Source organism: Hippoglossus stenolepis, chromosome 18, assembly GCF_022539355.2.
Source record: "Hippoglossus stenolepis isolate QCI-W04-F060 chromosome 18, HSTE1.2, whole genome shotgun sequence".
NCBI classification, from domain to species: Eukaryota; Metazoa; Chordata; class Actinopteri; order Pleuronectiformes; family Pleuronectidae; genus Hippoglossus; species Hippoglossus stenolepis.
This window is the reverse complement of record NC_061500.1, coordinates 19629287-19649066: the sequence shown is the minus strand read 5'-3', so window position 1 is coordinate 19649066 and position 19780 is coordinate 19629287. Positions and strand designations below refer to the sequence as shown.

The following is a 19780-nucleotide window of genomic DNA, read 5'->3' as shown; positions in this document are numbered from 1 at the left end:
ACATTCTCCAATATTTTTGACTTAATGTTATGTCCCCTTAAAACAGTACCCCCACCCCACAGTAAATCAGTTATCCAAGCTTAACCTTATACTCAATTTGAAAACAAATCGTAGCAATTAGTCAAAGTTCCAGCTTCTTAAAAGTTGACATTTGTTGTTTTAATACATCTTCTATGGAGTCCAAGGACAATAATAGATCAAAAAATTAGGTGGTTAATCACTCTCTCATTCTCTAACTTCTCTGTTATGGACTTGATAATTACTTTAATTAATTGACGTAAGATAATCTGATGAAATAATGACCAGTTACAGTGATGCTGTAATGCAATTTGTAACTGAAGCCAATTGCAAATGGCAAATTATTAGTCGAAAAGCAGCAAAAACACCACCTTGGCACTAATCAGTTAACTAATAACCAAACAATATAGAAAGAGAGAAATTAATAGTGAAGAATAAATATTAAAAGATTTTTGTACAATAATGTATGTGCTTTGAAATGTAGGTTTCATATTCTGGTTTAAAATGGCTGTTGATCAACAATCAGCAATCATTACAAGAAGAGTGAATATTAAAATTAGAGAAAGAGTCAAAGGAGAAAATTCAAAGATAAAATTATCAGTATAAAAAGTGTTAATTGACTCCATGCTTTTTCAACATATCAAACTGTAAAATTCACATTACAGTATGCTACAGTTGTAGATCCAACATTTACAGTAAAGGAATAAATATACTAAAAGCAGAGTCTGACAAGTTGATCAGAACGATATATAACAATAAAGAATGGTAAAAGCTACGTAAGTCAATATCATAGATGTATCAGTGAACTGGCCTGCAGGGCACAGTTCCAGGGGCTGAGAAGTCAGGGGGCCTCTGAGCCAGAGTCACTTTATGTGACTGTAAACGTCTTTCAAATTTACAGTTAAAAGTTACAAAAATAGACAATGACAACAGGGAGACAAAAGGGCCAAAAAGAGGTTATGGTAGATGTGTCTCTTTCAGTGGGGGAGTTCCGTTGACAGTAGGAGAGATGGGGAAGGGGGTGTATATGCTTTAATAGTATATGCTATTTACTATTATTGTTTTGTTTAGTTCATCCAACAATAATGTCAGATAAACATGACTCTGTTCGTTGTGTGTGTAAAACAAAAGTGTAGCTGTTTGTGATTATTTCTATGTAACAAATTATTACATGAAGTGCACAGTAGCAGAAATGGCAAACTCTGGAATTCCCTCATGGAGGAGCTGTACGAGGGGAGTAGACACAGAAGTGAGGAGGGAATGCCTCAAGACATGCTGTGGATTGCGGACTATGCCCGGCAGTTGGGTGAGGATGGATTAGTTTACACATGCTCATGGCTTTCACAGTAACTTTATCTCTCGGACATCCCAACTTCACCCAGCCTGCACCGCGCTGTAGCAGACCTTCCCTCAAGCTCAACTAAACAACAGAACCCTTCCCACAGACTCTGTAGTCTTTGCAATGAAAAAAACGGTCTCACTAACAAACTTTGAGTCTGAGACCTGTGAGATGGAGTGAAAGCACTGTGAGGCACTGTTTTCACCCTGTAATAGGCCATCAGACGAAGAAGAGTGAAAAGAAAAGTGTCGAGCTTGCAGATAATTTAAAGAGGATGTTTGAGAGACTTTGTGCTTCCAGCAATAACATTTCCAGGATCCCTCTCCGCACACATCTGGTTCTCTTCAGACGGAGCTTATTGCTTCTGTGATTGCTTATTTATGTTGCTCCGACACCTCATCCAACTCCTCCTACACTATCTGCCTACACAGGATGCACACAGGCAACCACGAGCACACACGCACACATTACATGCACGCACACATACCTGTAAATACTGCAGGTCTGACACCCTGAAGTTACAGGATCTACAGAGTCGAGTCTTCAGATAACTGGGACACATTCATGTACAGTTTTTACCGTGAGAAAAGTTCATGAACATCTTTGAGAAGCCATCTTTTCTGCTGCCCCAAAAACAGAACACTTACCAAATACGAAAGAAACAGTAAGCACTGTATCCCTAATTAAAACACTTAACATTGAGAATTCTTCCAGATTTTTCTCAGATAACTGATTATCTGATTAACAAGAGTTCTGTAGTAGCACAATAATAGAAGACTGATCACAAAACAAGAATTTTTGAGGGTGCTGCGTTGTGTATATACGTTTATACACTCAGAAATCAGACATGTATGGTGGCACAGTATTGCAGCGCTGAGCACTGTTGCCTCACAGCAGGAGGGGGTCTGGGTTCAAACCTACCGTTCTGTGTGAAGTTTACGTCTTCTTTCTGTTCACATCACCTGGGCATTCACTCCTGCTTCCTCTCACAGTCCAAACAAATGCAGGTTAATCAGACCCTTAAATTGCCCATAAATCTGTGGTGTACTGTAAATGTGAATGAGCAGTAGAGTAAGTCAGCTGTAATGGACTGGCATCCTGTCCAGGGGCTACCCAGTTTCTCACCGAATGGTGATTGGTGCTTTTCTAGTCATGATGACCACTCAAAGTACAGTACAGTTTTGCCATTCACCCATTTACACACACATTCATACAGTGCGTCCATGCAGCACTTTCTCTATCACACATCATTCATACCATTCATACCATTTATACACGCACACGGGACAATTTGGGGTTCAGTATCTTGCCTGGCATGTTATCAGACTGATAACACAAGTTGGCAATGTGCATATTATTAAGAAAGCATGCTGCCACTTTGTTCCAGTGGTCACTTGTGGTACTGAAATGAAAAGTTCCCCACTGTCATGAAAGAGACTACAAAAAAAAGACACCAAATATTTGTTACACACTGTTTGGTTGTATTATGAGTCTTTTATCCACAGAAGTTTTATATTATATTCATCAAACTTTAGAGTTTAGTGTGTTTGACATTATCTCAATGTAATGTCTATGGGCTAATACTATGAGAGAGCATGATTCAAGAAATCCAAAATGATTGGAGGAAACTGGATTGTAACTTAAAATATGTGGTAGTTGGAAGCCCTGCACTTTGGGAATTACTCCTCCTCAGTCAAAGGGACATTAAAAGAGGATCCGCTATAATCAATGAGTGGAACTGTTAATGGCAGTGATGAGTATGTGGGGCCACTGAGGCGTCAGACAGATGATGGTTGAAGATTTGCTTCGGTCTCTAAACAGGCCAGAAGTAGAATGATTTTCCTGACAAATCTGCCATGAATCATGAAGGCTGTAATGTAAAGGACAAACACTTCAACCACTTTTCATTTCCTCCCCCTCTCCTCAAGTCTAAATGGGGTGGACAGGAGTCTAAACACCTCATTTTGGGGGAGGAGGGGTAAAGGAATAGCATGTTTTTTTGCCAGGAAAAGGGAAGGGATGGCTGCTAACCAATGGTGGGGAAATTAAAACACGTAGCTGTGAACACGCCAGAACATTTTACACATTCCTGCAAGGCCTCATGCTTGTCTGCATCTCTATGTGTTGTAAGAAGGAAATCGTGCACAAAGTTTATTTGCAGGTGGAATTATCATTTACACTGCAACTGTTTCCACCCCATCACCCTGTTCTCACTAAACTCTGTGACCTGCTGTATGGAGCATGAAGGTACCTGGCAAGCTACTGTTAGTAAAAGAAGAAAATCCATTATATGATTGTAGCCTGGACCACTGACCATATATAAAGATGGATAACAACAGTGCTCCCCAAAAGTGAAGCCAAAGCGTCTCGATCGCCCCCTGGTGGCTGGCTACGATACAGTTTATAAATCCTGCACCCTTCATGGTAATAGATAGGACATGGACCAAACAAATAAGTCAAAAATATATAGGTAGTTGTTATCACACTGATGTATGTTCAATGCTGGAGTGCAGATTGTACTGAAAGATGAGATATTCACAAACACTTCTGTGAATGTTTTAATGATACATTACAAATTGCCAAATGCACAAGTTAACAACATTTATCAGTATATCTTAAGCGCTCTACTCTACATATCTTAGGCCTTATCTTAGGCCAGTCTATTCATTGTCAGTGTACTACTACTATTGGCACCGCTATTGCAAAGACTCGAGCACAACATGGCTACCGCTATCAGCCTAGCTACTGACTGGAGTAGGAAACCACTGTAAGAACCCCAGTTTGAATTAGAAACTCTGACCTCTGTGCTGTGAGGCAGAGTAAAACACAATTGTTTTAAGATGAAGAAATGTGGACCCTCTCCTGTCCTGGTGCTCTCTCCATAGTCTGATTGGCTGTAGAACTAACAAACAAATCCTGCATTGGTGGGCTGGTAAAACATCGAAAACTTTTTACCATCCCTATCAGACTCTTTACCAGCTGTCTCTGTGTGCCTGTCATTCAGGATGTGTTTGAGGTTCATTCTTGTTTTACATCTGTTTCTGTCACTCCCTTTGTTCAGCCTCCAACAAGAGGGCTCTTTCGGTGAACCTGGCAAAACAAAAGAGCTATCACTTTCCTGTTTTGGTTGTAGTGGCAGACTCACTTCTTCTCTGCTGTAAATCAAGCCTTAATTTTTCGTCAAAATGTCATGCTCGGTTTGAGACAGAATTGCGCCGTGAAGTAAGAAATATAGGCTACTGATCAAAAATATAAAGATATGAGAATTTCATTTATCATCAGATGTATTTCACAAAATAACAGACAGTTTTATTAAGATTGGTTGAATCTGACTAGCATCTGTGAAGATGACCATCAGTTCTTGACTTATTTACTAATCTTTGGTCTAGAAACCATTCGGCTTGTGTTGTTTTTATAAATTTTTAATGATTCAGGCATATTTCTGTGCTGATATCTGATAGATTCATGGATCATCATCGAAGTCAGCACAGCCTGCCGGCCTCCTTTGGTCCCTCTGCTCAGAGCTGACAGGAGTGGACAGCTGAGGGTAATCCTCAGCCAAGCAGATGCTCGGTGTGCTGATATCTAGGACATGCTCACAGGTTTGATCTCTCTCTCTCTCTCTCTCTCTGTGTAATGTGTAGAGCCCACGGTCTTTGGAGCAGTAATCCTGGGCTCTTACACCAAGGCCCACAGAGGCCCTGAGTGTCAGCAACACATTTTTCTCTCCCACATACACATGCATACACTCAAACACACACATATTCCAACACACACACACACACAAGCAGCATCACTGACACCTCAGAGCTAAATATACAGCGAGTGACACCGACAGGTGAACGGGCTCCTCCACAGGCATGCACTCTGCCAGCTCGGACACAGGAGGTCACAGAGTATGAGTGTGTACGGCTGTGACTGTAAAAGAGAGATGAGTGTGTGTGTGTGTGTGTGTGTGTGCGTGTGTTGATGGGAGGGAGGGGGCGGTGTTTGAGTGTCAGGGTCTGATCACTGTAGACTACCTCTGCTGAGTGCGGAGAGAGCTCAGATCCCAACGCACCCCAGTTTTGGGTCCCCCTCTTTTCTAAGCCAGCTGGTCTGGCTTAATGTCATCTCTTTCCTTCTTTTTCTTTTATTTTTTAAAAGATCTTTTTCTTGTTTGACACAAGGGATTGACTGAACTGACCCACAGCTGGAGCTGCTGGGGAACCTTCCAGGTGAAGAACAAAAAGCACTGGTGAGTAGATGGTGTTGATGATTCATGAATTACAAATATTCAGGTAGCTTGAAAAACCCTTGGTACATAATGTTGGAGAGAAGAACATGATTAGTGGATTGAAGTTGGGGATGGAGATAGAAACTGAAAGCCAAATTAATGGAAGCAATTGCTTATATACGCATACAGCAGATATTAAGCAACATTAGCAATCATTTTAATTCATGTTTCTTGGCACTGAACAAGTTGATGTCCAAAATTCTTTTATCTCTGTTTTTGGTCTCCACCACCTCCTGGGATAATATCTGTCTCTTTAGCTGCTAAATGCTCCACTGAGTTCACCAGCTGCTCTCTGACTCTGTGTTTCTGCGGAGCAGGAAGTGGACAGTGGCTTCATCTGTGGAGTCATTTGTCGACTGACATTGTACCCACTGTTCAACGAATCAACTGGCTGCGGGGGGGGGAAACATCTCATGTTATCTCCTTAATGACTATGTCAGCTACAGTACAAACAGTCCACTCTAAGTGGTTGCCTTATTGGACTAAATGGGTTGTAATTAAACACAAAAAGCTGGAATTTGCTGGACATCAAATCAATTTAACTCAGTTATTTGACCAAAATATGCCAATTCTATTTTCCAAAGGTGACAGCGCATCCTAATCCAGACAAGTCAGCCTGATGTTTTTAGATTATGCGCCGTGTTTTGGATTGTTTACGCTTGACTTCTTGGTCATCCATTTGAACAAAATGCAGTCTCGCCGATGACTTCTTGAACATGGTGTCAATTAGTCCGGAGCTGACTCCGAGTAGACGTTTGGGAATCGTTACACGAGGTAGACCAGTTGTTCCCATTTTGATTGGTGATTCATGGAAGACTATTGATGTAGAACTTCATTATGAAATTAACACCACCATGATGTTATTCAGAGGTGTTACTGTTCTCATATCTTGTTTAGTAAAGCTGGTTTTATTAAAGCCTGATCACCTTTATACAGACTCCACAGATGTTTTTTTTTTTTATTGTGGCAGACTAAGTGCATCTAATCATCAAAAGCAATGCATAACAAGGCTGAATTGTCATATGACTTTTGCTTTGAATGGAATACTTTGTATATCAGCCCAGATAATCTATCAAAACAAAGACCTGAAAGATGCTAAAACCCTCCTGAAGGTTACTGCCACACTGATGAATGATCTCAGTGGGTTTTTCACTTTAACAAAACTTCTTACATCACACAGTCATTTCATCCATTGTTAATATAAAAATATTGATTGGTAATGCATACAATTTTGCCTCTTCATTTATTGTCATTGTGCTATTGCAGACAACACCAAAACATTTTTTTTGTCAGGCAGTACCGAGCAGCTGAGAGTACAGATGAGCTAGTAGTAGGTGCATGTGTTTACCTTATACAGTTGTCGTATGGCTTCTTAAAGTCACCGAAATTATAATTGGGTCAATAAGGTGTTTTTAGAAGTTGTGCTTCTATGCTGAAGTGTTGAAGCACACGGAAAAATATGTGTTTTATAAATATTTCAGCTGATGGCACAGCAGTCAACTGCAGTATGTAAAATAATTAATATAAATGAATATCAAGTAATATAAACAAATCTGTGTGTGCATGTGTGTGGTAATCTATAGATCTGAGACTTTGATTCTGATTTTCTGAAGGTGTTCTGTTCTTATTGGGCAGTTTTTCCTACATAACTTGGTTGTCAAAACGGATGCTCTTTGAATAGAGAACAAATGAGGCTGATTAATTAATTAATTTCCAAATACAACAGGTGTTGCCACAAACTGTCAAACATTTCATTTCATGAAAATAAGCTAGAAGAGATGGTTTGGAGCAGAACTAGGTTTGGTTTAGTTTTGTATCTGCATATGTTTGTGTGCGTGCGTGTGTGTGTGTGTGTGTGTGTGTGTGTGTGTGTGTGCGTGCGTAAGGTATGCGTGCGTGTGCGTGTGTGTGTTTCGCTGAATGTGTTATGCTTATATATCAAATTCTGTTTGCATATTTCAAATTTATATTGGTCTTAACACCAGCTTGACCTTCGGTCGATGTTTTAGGTATTGTAGCTGCTGTAAAATACTCATATTTGGTTCATAAAATTATTTTGTCATTTATATTTAAATCTAAATGTATAAACGGACATTGTTTTATTGATGCAGAATAGTAGTATATGTCGGTACACAAAGACCATCTGAGCAGTTTTTTTTCATCACAACTTTTACTGTGATTGTATTTTGGGTGACGTGAGGCAATGTTTCACAAAATGATCTTACCTTTTATTGCCTTCTACAGTTGTAATTATTGTGTTATTACACACTTATTATTTTACCAGGGTTGGGTGAGTTTACAAGCCAAAAATATACTTTTTTCTTTCTAAAGATTTGGTCAGAGGAAATAAAATGCTAACAGCTGATAGACACAAACAGAGAACAGCTGGTGAACTTATTGAAGCATTTGGCAGCTACAGAGCCAAAAACAGCGCTAAAAGAGAAGGAATACTGGACCTATATTCACAAGGCTGACACAAACCACACCCCACATGAATCATCATATTGTCAGACTTCCTCTGGATTTGAATGACACCTCTAAGACATCATATTTTCCATAGACTGCCTCCACTTCCCCCTCTTCATTTCCCCGTCACCCCTGTGTGCATAGAAAAATAAAAGAGTGTCTAGTTGTTGTTTATGAGTTGTTAACCTTTCAATGATAGAGTTGTTTTCCCTATATTTTTTATTTCAGTAACTCTTCAAATGATTCAATAACTCCATCATGAAAACAGATAATTGAATCAGAATTGTGTTCCCTCTCATATTAATCACTGTGTAGCTCCATAGATTATTCTGGTGACCTTTTGGAGTGGCCTGACCCCAAGATTGTGACTGCGCAGACTAAATTAACTAAGTGTATATAAATTAGATAAAGGCAGCTCCATGTGGTGCAGCTACAACAGTAATGCTGCTGCCGCACTCATGAATCAGTATTATCCATCTCATAATGTAATTTGTAATAATACATTTACTTATTTTACTTCAGTACTATTTTGAATGCAGGACTTTATGAAGTATTTGTGAAACTGTGGTATTGGTATTTTGCTTTTTACATTTACTTAAAAAGTGCTTCTTCCATCAGTGAACAAATGTGATTTAAATTTTTGGAGAGTCTCGTAACCTGTGCAACATGGGTGATGTGTAATCATGTGTAATTACAATCACCCATTAGAAACAGGTTTAGGTTGTGAGGGTTGGGGTCAGACATTTAGTTGTAGAGGTTACGGTTTCTAAGGGGCTCGGGAAAACATTATACCAATGAGTGTCCCCCATGGGGATGATGAAACCCATTTGTCTTGTGTCATTGCTGTCCTGTTTTGTGTGATTTACTTTCTTTTCTTAAAGGTTTTTACATTTTCTTACACTTTTACTCACCTTTTTTATTCTTGTCTCTTCTGTTTCCATTTGCTGACATTGGAACTGTTTTAAATGTGTGATTGCACTGTTATTTACTGTAAAGCGCGCCGTAAACCTGTTGAAAAAAAAGGATTCATAACTACTACTCTCTTATACACCAAATTATCTGTAGTCATGACACTTTGAAAGCAACGTGTGAACAGAGATGCGATGAGAGAAGGTGCAGTTGTGATTGTTGCCGCTGAGGGGCAGCAGTGGCCCTGAGCAAGGGACACAACTTGACAGCTCGAACAAACAAGAAGCAGAGTAAATAAACCTGTTGAAAGTATGAGTTCCTGTCAGTTTAACAACAAACACTCAGTACCTCGCGTGTTCCTCAGCGCCACTCCTCGTCTCTGAAATGCTTTCTCTGTCGGTTTTCTGGCAGCTTTGACGTATTTACTTACGTGTGTGTGTGCGCGTGTTTTCTGCCTCCTGACGCACAGGTGCTCGTTGAGCAGAGGCGCGCGCTCAGGAGGAGACTCGCTGATGGAGTGAACCGCAGGACGGAGAGACACCGGAGAAAGTCACGGAACACACGCGGGACTGAGAGGTGAGCCCCCCCCCGCGTGTCCCTGTTGAAGTGTAGCGTGTGCGTGTGTGCGTGAGAGAGAGAGAGAGAGAGAGAGAGAGAGAGAGAGAGAGAGAGAGAGAGAGAGAGAGAGAGAGAGGGCGTGCGGCCACTTGACTGATAAACAACAGGAAACAACACAGAAGCGGTCCCTCAGGTCCGCGGCTCTTCTCCTCTCCTCCTCTTCTCCTCTTCTCCTCTCGCCCGCTCCCCGCGTCTTCCAGTCCCGAGAACTTCAACTCCCCCACTTGCGTGCACTGCAGTCGGCTGTATTGTCTTGTATGGGTTGAGTGTGGAGCCCCGGAGTTGCAGCTCGGTTGTCCGCCCTCCCTCCACAACCTCTTCCCGGGGCAGAGACCGGAGGAATCTGTCGGAACTTTTTCTGCCTCACGAGGAGCGAATGCGCGGCTGCGTTACTTTTTCTTCAGCGACACCTGGTAAGAGATGGAAACCCTGACACGCAGCCTGTAGTTCACACTCACCCATCCACACGGTGTTTACCTGCAGCCCGGCGGGAAGAACCACCGTCTTTAAACAGGACTTCCATGGTCTCTGAACTCCAGAGCTGACATGGCAGCGGTTTTAAGAACTGATCCATCTTAAGCGTCAAATTCAGCAGCTCCTCACGTGTCAAGAGCTTCTTCACTTGTCCTATGACTGTTTTGAATGAATTGTTTGCCTCTTGGTTACACTGACTGGAGCAATTTGGTTTCAGGAAACCCGAATGGGCATTTGATTATTTTCTGATGTTTAATACACTGAACAATCAATCGATTTGACGAAGATGAACGAAGTTATTGTTGGTTTCAGCCTCACAGTTCTGTGGTACAATAATACAGAAATACCAGAGGAAAAAAATACAAGAAATTTGATAAAACAAAACTGTACAATCAAAAGAGCTCAACATAAAGTGAAAAGAGTGCAGGGGCCCGCAGGCAAGACCAGGGGCCACATTTTGCAGAGGCTGGGGGACATATCATGGTTTGTAATCGACTTAATTGGTGCAGACTTCTTACAGAATTATGTTGACAGTGTAAAGCTGCTGCTTTCGGGGCCCCTGGGGGGGTTTTCCAGGTTGGCAATCCTGCCTTGTTCTTCTGGGATGGTATTTTATTATAGAAGATGCATCTATTAGTTTTAGAAACTCTGAGGTCATGCTTTTTATGTCCACCTCCTCCACCAGTAGATCCCAATCACACAAGCCCTCAGCAGTTATTCAGACTGAACTTCTCGTTGGTACCTGAAGCAACACGGCCCTGCCAACGCAACCCTGATATGACGTTTGAATGCCGCACTGCATTCTGTCTGAATCTCTGTTGAGTCTTGTTGCTTGAAGAATGATTGAACTAATCTGCTTTATGTACTTTTCTTTTCAAAACTTGAAGCATAAGGCATTCTGCTGATGATAGTTAAACTACTACTAATGCTCTTTTACTTTAATAATTTGAACACAGACTTTCATCTGTTCCAACTGGCTACTTAAAACTGGCAAAAGGGTTTTGCAGTAGGAAAAAGAGCTAAAAGAGTAAACACCTTATTATCGTAGCTTCTAATTTGTGTATTATTTTGTTAAAATCCACCCAGACAATCCTGACAGTATCTGTCAGGAGAGAGGCTGTGTCCCATAGACAGTGCAGAGTGAGATCAGTCACTCAGGCTGAACATGTGGTGTTTGTGCCACTAAGTGACTCATTCACTGCTTATAGAGGGGTGTCCCTAACCAGACCACATGTATTAGATCAGGTTACCTGTGTCTACATCTGAGACCCTACAAGGGACTTTGAGCAGTAATTTAGCCTGTATTTGTTTTTTGAAAGTTGATGAGACACTTGATATCACGTTTCTCTGCCTCATATCACACATCCAAATATTGCACTTTTTAACTTGCAGTTATCTGATCACGCTGATGTTTGTAAATCCGCTGTTCGCCTTGAGTAGGTGTGCTGACTTGAACAGCACTTCATTTTGCCCTGGGTGAATTCTGTGTTTCCAGGTGCATAATCTATAAGTGCGGATGTTCAGATGTCTCAGACTTGACTCTTCTCCATTTAATACACTTCATGCTCCACTTCACAGTAATAAAGGCACTTTACAACGTAATGTGTAGGGCTGTAGCCTCCAGTCTGGGGGGCATGAACAGAGGAGAACTTATGTACTGTACACTGAATACCCGCTGGCAGTCAGAAAACTGTACTGTATGTTACTGTATGTTACTGAGGTTTTCAGTGATTATCATGTGGTGACAGTTGACAGGATTCCAGCTTCTCCAGTTTGAGCATCTGACACATTTTTCCAGTCTTACATCAAAGGAAACTGAATATTAAGGACGCACTGAAATTACTTTTCCCTCATACTGATTTTGGTATGTATTGGCCAAGTACAAGCCGAGTACTGATCCGATACCAGTGTTAAATTAATGAGATATGTGCCTCACTATGTGGAAGAGACATAGATTATTCTTGTATGTGTGAGACAACATCAGAGTTGACTTAAATATTCCTAACATGTAAACAAATAGATATTTTTACATATGCATCTATTTCCATCATCTCGGTCTGTATGTGGCACATACCGAGAACCGTTAATCTCATCAGCTTCACACATGGCACGTGTATTGTGTATGTGTTTGTGTTTGTGTTTGTGTAATGGCCCAAGCTGCTTTTCTCTGTCTTGAGGTTGCCTGATTGATTGGCAAATTAACATTTTTATAACAGTTTTTCCTGATAATTCATTGGCAAGTATTTTGGAAATGGTCTGTTCAGGGATCCCACACCACATCTAAGATTTGACAATGATCTGTTAAAAACAATTGTTTTATGTGCTATGGTGACAAAAATGTAAAATTCCCACACCAAGTAGTGAAAAAAATGTCTTTGCAAAGAAGATTGGTACATTTTTAATTTTTTTAATTTAAAGTACATTTAGAAAATGTGGGGCTCAGAGTGTCCTTAATGCACCACAGGCAGAGTTTTCCACATCATCCATATTTGCACCTGCAACATTACACAACCACAAAAAAAAAAGTATCAATTTGATGGATTACTTTCTCCAAGTAGGTTTCAAGTCTCTGCAAGTCCCCAAATTTCTCCCACTTCTTGCTGTTCATTGTGGTTGCGACTGGATTAGGCACTTATTCATGTATGGAATATGAAGCTTGTAATCATAAGATAAACGATAAACTCCTGATAAATGTCACCTGAGGCTACATTCACACCACTAAGTTCTAGCTTTAAATCACAATTGCTACATTCAGGCCTGGCATGCACGCTACTCTAGAGTCTTCAAGCATCGAAAACTGAAAAGTTTGGAAATGCAAACGTGAAGCAGTCCCCTGCAATCGCTTCCAATAGCAATATTACAAAAGTTCAATATATATCCATTATCGCTTATGCATTGTGCAAGCACAGTAATTAGAACATATTTGATTGTAACAATGTTTTCCTGTTTAGGAAAGCAAAAATCTCTCCTTAAACCTAAAAGATACAATAATGTAAGATTTATCATGCTAATTCTCAATATTGACTGACATGAAAATGATCTTGTATAATTTTTAACCATATGGCCCAGCCTTGATGTAAAGTATCAGCTAACACTGACAGTTCCACCTCATCATCAGTCCAGGAAAATATGTTTGTATCGTCACTTGTGTAGGCTTAAAACGCTTGTTTGGATCGAGATCATTACAACAAAAATGTAATAGTTTTGAGGTAGCCTGAGTCAGTGTCAGAATAGAAATGATCCGTCTTAAAAATTAAGTAATAAATAATCAAGTATTTCTTCAGTTTTATCTCTGTGTTTGGTCCCCCCCACCTCCAGAGGGAAAAGTCTGTCTCCTTAGCTGCTAAATGCTCCACTATGTTAAGCTGCTCCTCTTTGACTGTGTGTCTGTCTGCTGTTTGATGTTGAGTTGGCAGTGGACAGTGGCCTTATCAGAACCCGTTTGCACATACAGTAAGAGTGGTGAGACTGACCTGGAAAAATGAAATTGTAGGATGTAAAACAATGGCCAATAATTCCCTGCGGTTTGATCTCTTAAGTTCTCATCCACGCCAGATGTGCGCCAGATGTGCAAAGGCCTTAAGACTGACATCTTTCAAACTACACCTATAGTCATTTGATCCTTTTCGGCCCTTTTACATCTTAAACATTCATTAGAAATAATTTATATTTGTCAGCTCAGCTTTCCTTGTTTTTGTATTGATGTTTAAGTGCAGTTGCAGGTAGAAAAGACTAAATATCAAACTCCCTCAAAGTCCCCTGCACAGTAGGAGGCAGTGAGGGAGTGAATCACACAGCAGTCCATCCACCTCCTGTCTGTCAGCCCCAGGCAGGAGAGCCTTACTCCCCCTGCCCCTCATCCTCCACCCACCCCACCCTCCCTGGCTCTGTGTGACATTTGTGTGACACAGAGACACACAAATGTCCTGCCAAGGAATACCACTGCCACATGTCCCCCGCTAGCTGTTTCTCTCAGCTGTGAGGACACTCGCACGCAAGTCTACATTGCTGACCCTCAACCAAACTGAGTACATTTACTCAAATACAGCTGTACTCATTAGTTACTAATTTGACCTAAGCAACTAGTCTTAGTTTTAGGATTTGTTATTCAGTCAACTATCAGTAAACTCTAGTCAGTGACTCTTTGGGTAACTGATTACTTGTTGAAGTAATTTTTCGTGTAAGAATATCAAACATCTCAGGCATTCATCTTCAATAATGTGAGGTTTTGTGGCTTTTACATGTTATAAATTACAGTTAAGTGAACCATTATGAAGTTTGGACTGACAAAATAAAACACGTGAAGGTGGCACTTTGACTTTAACTGTGATGGGTGTTTCTTACTGTTCCTAACAGTGAAAATAAATAGTCTCAGTCCTACACAAAATAATTCAAAACTAACTCTCAACAAGAGTTCAGTGCTGCTAAGAATTCCTCTGCATTTAATACTTTTACTTTTGAAAGTGTTAAGTACATGTTGTACATGATATTTACAGTAGGTACTTGAGAAAAAATTTGAATGCAGGATTTTACTTGTATGAGAGTACTATTACCATTTGTTTTTGGTACTTTTACTTAAATAAAAGATCTAAGTACTCCACTACTGACACACACACACGCAGTCAAACTTGGCCTCTCTCTGAGGTTCAGCATGTTGGAAAATAATTGGCAAGTCCGAGAGAAAGAAAGAGGGAGCAGCTAAGGACGGCGTGAGATGGCTGATTTCCATCTTTTCCTCCGCTCAACAGTCGCTCCCTCTGTCTGTGAACCAGAAACCAGTCGTATTGTTCTTTGGGGTAAAAAGTTCATTCTTTTATTTTTGGAGTCCTTCTGTTTTACACGGAGTCTAAAAATAGCAGGACAGTTTGTGTGTGTGTGTGTGTGAGGGGGGGGGTATGCTGTCATCCTGGAAAAGATCAAACTCTGCATTAAATCACATCTACAGTTACAGTACACACACATACACCCACTCACTGATTTTGAGAGTTAAATGCAATGTTTCCCTTAACGTCTCACGACTCCGTTTGGCCTAAAACTCTCCTTTACTACAACATGCTGAGTGTGCTGTTGTCTGTGGGCACTCTAAATTTAAACCGTGTTGGTCCTTGTGCTGTTTTCCTGAAGAGAGGTAGGCTCACAGCCGGCGTGACTCAGGCTCTAGATATTCATGTAACGCTTTCAGGCTGGCATGTTCCTGCTCGCTGCACACGATTTTGATAGTATCACATCTCTCCACTTAATCAGAGTGGTTTGTTTTGGCAAAACACATCAATTATCTTCTGGTGACAGAAGCTGTCAGATCATATTCACACATTCCTCATGTCAAAGATGTGGATGGAAAAATAATTGAGGAGAAGGGAAAACACGCAGTACAGATTAGTATTGACATTAATGATTGATTTGTTGGAATTATCAACTCACAAAAATGTCCCTCACAAGTTGTCTGACCAACAAGCGTTTAATTTATAATCATATACAAATTAGAAGCTTGAAACTGAGCGATTTGCCTTTTGTGATTGATAGCTAAAACAATTATACGCAAAGATTATAGTTGAGTATCTAATTAAATGCAAAAGTGTGATCAAATACACTCATTTGACAGTTTATTAAGCACACCGAGCTAAAACTAATGCAGTCTAATACAGTCTTGCCCTAAATCCTCTCTTCAGGGAGAATACAATGTTCTCTCTAAAAGCAAGTTTAAACAAAAACATGCTGTAGTTTGTGGTCTGAGAGCCAAAATTCTGCATGATATTTGTAGATAAATTAATGGAATATCATCCAACTCATCCCCAACTTTATCATCACCAGTTACAGTTGTTTACGGTAAATGTGTTTGACGCCTACCTACAGAAGAAGAAGCAATCAGACAGGTGAGAGGTAGCACCTTTGACAAGCAAATACTGGTCCTGATTTGAACTTGATTGCCATTCCATTCGAAGTAGTTACCTTGTGACTATCCAGCTTTTTTTTCATTCTGGTGAAGAGGAGGAAGAGGCATGGAGTCAACGTTCCAGATGTCACATGACGCAGAATACAGAAGTGCTGACCATAAATAGAGATTTCCAAAGTCGATCATAATGAACTAACTGATCTGTTCTTGACTGAACTCTGTTGTGTTTGTCCACCTCATTCTGCTTATTTTGAAGCAGTGTTTTCTATACTTTTGCTCGCATGGCATAGAAAAATTAGGGTGTGGTGATGTAAATATATCTGCACTGATCAACGATTCTATGTTCCGACACAATAGCCTTAATAGCCCATCACCCATAACGCTGTAGTACAACCAAGAGTGGACTGTTTCTGTAATTCTCGGTCGTATACCAATAAATTAAGGTTATAAACATCATCTTTTAAAACCAGAATGTGAATGTGAAAAATAAGGTGTCAATTAAGTTGCCATAGCTGTTGCATTGATGTCTCAGTTACATATTTTATCAACATCAACTAAATTTATATAGGATTGAATTGCATTCAACAGATACCAAGTGTTACAGGATTCTGATCGGGATCAGGTGATCAAAACCGTGATGAAGATTTATTAGACATTTATTAAAACAATGAATCAAGAAAATCAGTTTGTTGCCGCCCTTGTCTGTTGCATTTAAAATCGTAATACAATCAATAACGATGATGATAGTAATTAAGAGATGAGTGAGATAAAGCAAAATAGCAACCTTTGTAGACTTTTATTGACATAAAGGGAGAACCGCATTCAATTTCTTCCTTTTGTTGAGAGAGCACACCTTCACCATCTTCTTACGCCTTCACAAATCCCAATTTTATTCTTCGTGTCATCCCGTGTGCCTGAGGGCTGGCACCTCCTGGAAATGAGCACGCCTTTTTTTTCCTTTGCCCTGCTGTGATGACGGCGGAGGGCTGCCAAGAAAACCTGTCGTGTGTGTTTGTGTTTGTGTGCGTCTGTCTCAGCGTGTGTGAACATCCAGTTAACTCGGTGACCCAAGCTTTTAAGCTCCACTTTAGGAGTGAGACATGGGTCACATGGCATACACACACAAACACACACACACTGCATGTGCTGATAGTCCTGCACATGTCTTTCTTAATAGTGTTACACATAATTTCCCACTTCTAGCAGATGTCCCATTTCATTGATAAATCAAAGTTGTTGTATTTATCAGGTCTAACAGATTTAATGGTTTATTTCTTTACACTCTTACTGAAATTGCTTTCCTTTCCCTGATTTTTTTCGATATTGTGGTTTGCCAAATGTGTCACTGCAGTGCTTCAGAGGAGACACGCATGTTTTTCTCCCACTCTGTAAAAGTATAAAAGAAACATATCTGAATGACACTTGTGTATGCTCAGTTGGACGCAGCCCAGAGAGCCATAATCCCATCTTTTTAGTTTAGTTGTTTTTGGCATACAGCCTGAGGTTTGGCATGTACAGGAAGCATCGAGGGCAACGAGTCTGTACAAGAGCTGTTATCAGCCGCCGCCAAGTCGAGTATCAGGGTTTGTACTGGTTGGTTGGACTGAGCAGTTTCAGCAGCAAGTGTGGTTAGCCCAGACGGAAAAACGTGTGGGTCAGTCACCACCTGCTTTGTCACACAGTATTCAAACGTGTTTATTACCCTATTTGAGGTTGCAATTCTTATATGGCTGCAGTCTAGCCCAATGTGTATCCAACTTGCGTAAGTACCTGTAGAAACGATTAGTTAGCTTAGCATGATTTTAGACCCTATTCACACATACATGGTTATTTTTTAATTGAAAAAGAAGTGAAAACAACCTTGCTACAAGCCAAAAACATTTTTTTTCCTGCATGTCAAAACTGAAAATAGAGTAGATTGCTTAGATATACAAAGTGCCTCTCCACATACTGTATATATTACTGTCAATGCACTGTCATTACATTTGTGATTGCTGCTCTTTTCATCTCTGGTAGCCTTTTTCTTCTGTATAAATACTTTAAACATTGTTACACCTCTTCTTTTATGTTAGACACTGTCTTTTCTCCATAATGTTGTAAATATTGTTATTTTGTTGATGTGCTCTGTCACACACAACATCTAGTGCCTGTCTGTCTGGCCTGGGAGAGGGATCCCTCACTTGCTGTTCTCTCTGAGGTTTTTGTTTTCCCACCCAAATTTTATTTTGGTACTTATATCGTGGGTTAATAGCAGAGGGGTTGCACCTTGTTAAGCCCCATGATGCAAATTGTGATTTGTGAATATACTCTATACAAATACATTTTGATTGATTGATTGATTTTCTGTCTTCACTCTGGAAGGAACTTTCTAAAGCTAAGTTTGAATTTGGATATAGGTCAATTCACACAGCTGCATTTTAGAAATTTCTAAAATAAAAAACACATTACGGTATATTGTCTCTTCCTCCACTTTTTCCTGTTTTGATGGTGATTGTAAAAATACTCTCCTTAAAAAGACACATATAACATTATATAACATCATTTTGTATAAAATGTACTGTTGAGTGTCATTATCATCATTGTTGACGTGATTCTCATCCCATCACTTCACAGAGGCGTGTCCCATCTCAGCTCCACTCAGAGATGGTGTCCTCAAATGTCATTTCTCCAAACTTCCAGGTGTTTTTACATAGCACATGATCCATCCCAACTCATCACTCTTTATTATTCGCATTCTGACATGCAGGGTTGTTTCACTTCCTCCTGAGTGTACAGTAACCCCCTGAGGAAGCTGGGTTTTTGGGGTGTGTCAGGGGGATACAGCAGCATTAAATGGACGGGTATGCAAACAGACAATATATTGCCTGTCTGTGCGTGCATGGCGGGTGAACATTGCTACTCAGCGTGCAATACTACCCACACGCAATCCCTTTTTGGTAATTAGATGCAGTGTTCATACATGTTTCTGTCTGAGTTTTGTTTTGAAGTCTTTTGTTGGTTTTATTGCCCTGGAAATGGTTAGATGTTTACACGGCATGTCTTCAGATGTGACTGAAATGTAAAACTGATTTATACTCTGGACTGGGTTTGATGCATTTTCTAATATTTTTTTTTACCATAATGAATATGTTGTTTTGATGTTTATTCATTTTCCACAGGACCCAGCCAGCAGTTTGGAATTGATAGTGAGAAACCTTGAGGACCTGTGAGTCAAACAAAGAAACCAGAGGAGGAGACGTTTCTATATAAGAGGAAAAGCAACAGGATAAATACCGAAGATGGGGAGAAAAAAGATTCAGATAGCCCGGATAATGGATGAACGGAACCGACATGTAAGCATACAGAAGGCTTTCACCTTTCAGATGTGACAGTAATTTAACATGTTTAAAGACACGGCAGCGGTCAGTTGAGGTTGGCCCTATGACATGTTCACAACACTGAGGATGAAACTTTCATGTGACAGTTTGCCATTAGTGTCACAGCAAGTTTTAATAGTTTGGCTAAGACGTACATCTACAAACCGATCCGACCAATCAGAACATGACATACAATATTGACAGGATTTAGTTTTGGAAATGCCGATTTTAAAATAAAGCTTAGGGGGGATCCTCCACACACCATCGCAACATGGGAGTATGTATACAAATGTTTTTTTTGGAACTTTCATCCGTCTAGAAAACAAAAAAGAGCCCTGTACTGCTGGGTGTTACAGTTATAGTCTAAACCAGTTTGTAATGTCAGTCCTACATATAACTCAACAATAAACTACATTTAGTAGTGCACGATT

At 40.2% G+C, this 19780-nt stretch overlaps 1 protein-coding gene across 4 annotated transcripts in view; it reads left to right on the top strand.

Moving 5' to 3' along the window:
• The first annotated feature begins 5365 nt into the window (after positions 1–5365).
• The window catches only part of LOC118125722 (myocyte-specific enhancer factor 2C), a 32339-nt gene continuing 17924 nt past the window's right edge, over positions 5366–19780 (top strand). Inside the window, exons 1-3 of one of the 4 annotated variants that reach the window (XM_047344452.1) lie at positions 5366–5594; positions 9478–9584; positions 19152–19325. In XM_047344452.1, coding sequence (XP_047200408.1) covers positions 19272–19325 — 54 coding nt within the window. In that variant the 5' untranslated portion in view covers positions 5366–5594; positions 9478–9584; positions 19152–19271. Of the gene's footprint in view, positions 5595–9477; positions 9585–9726; positions 10040–19151; positions 19326–19780 lie in introns of those variants that run through there. The other 3 variants (XM_035184627.2, XM_047344450.1, XM_047344451.1) reach the window with 3 other exon arrangements.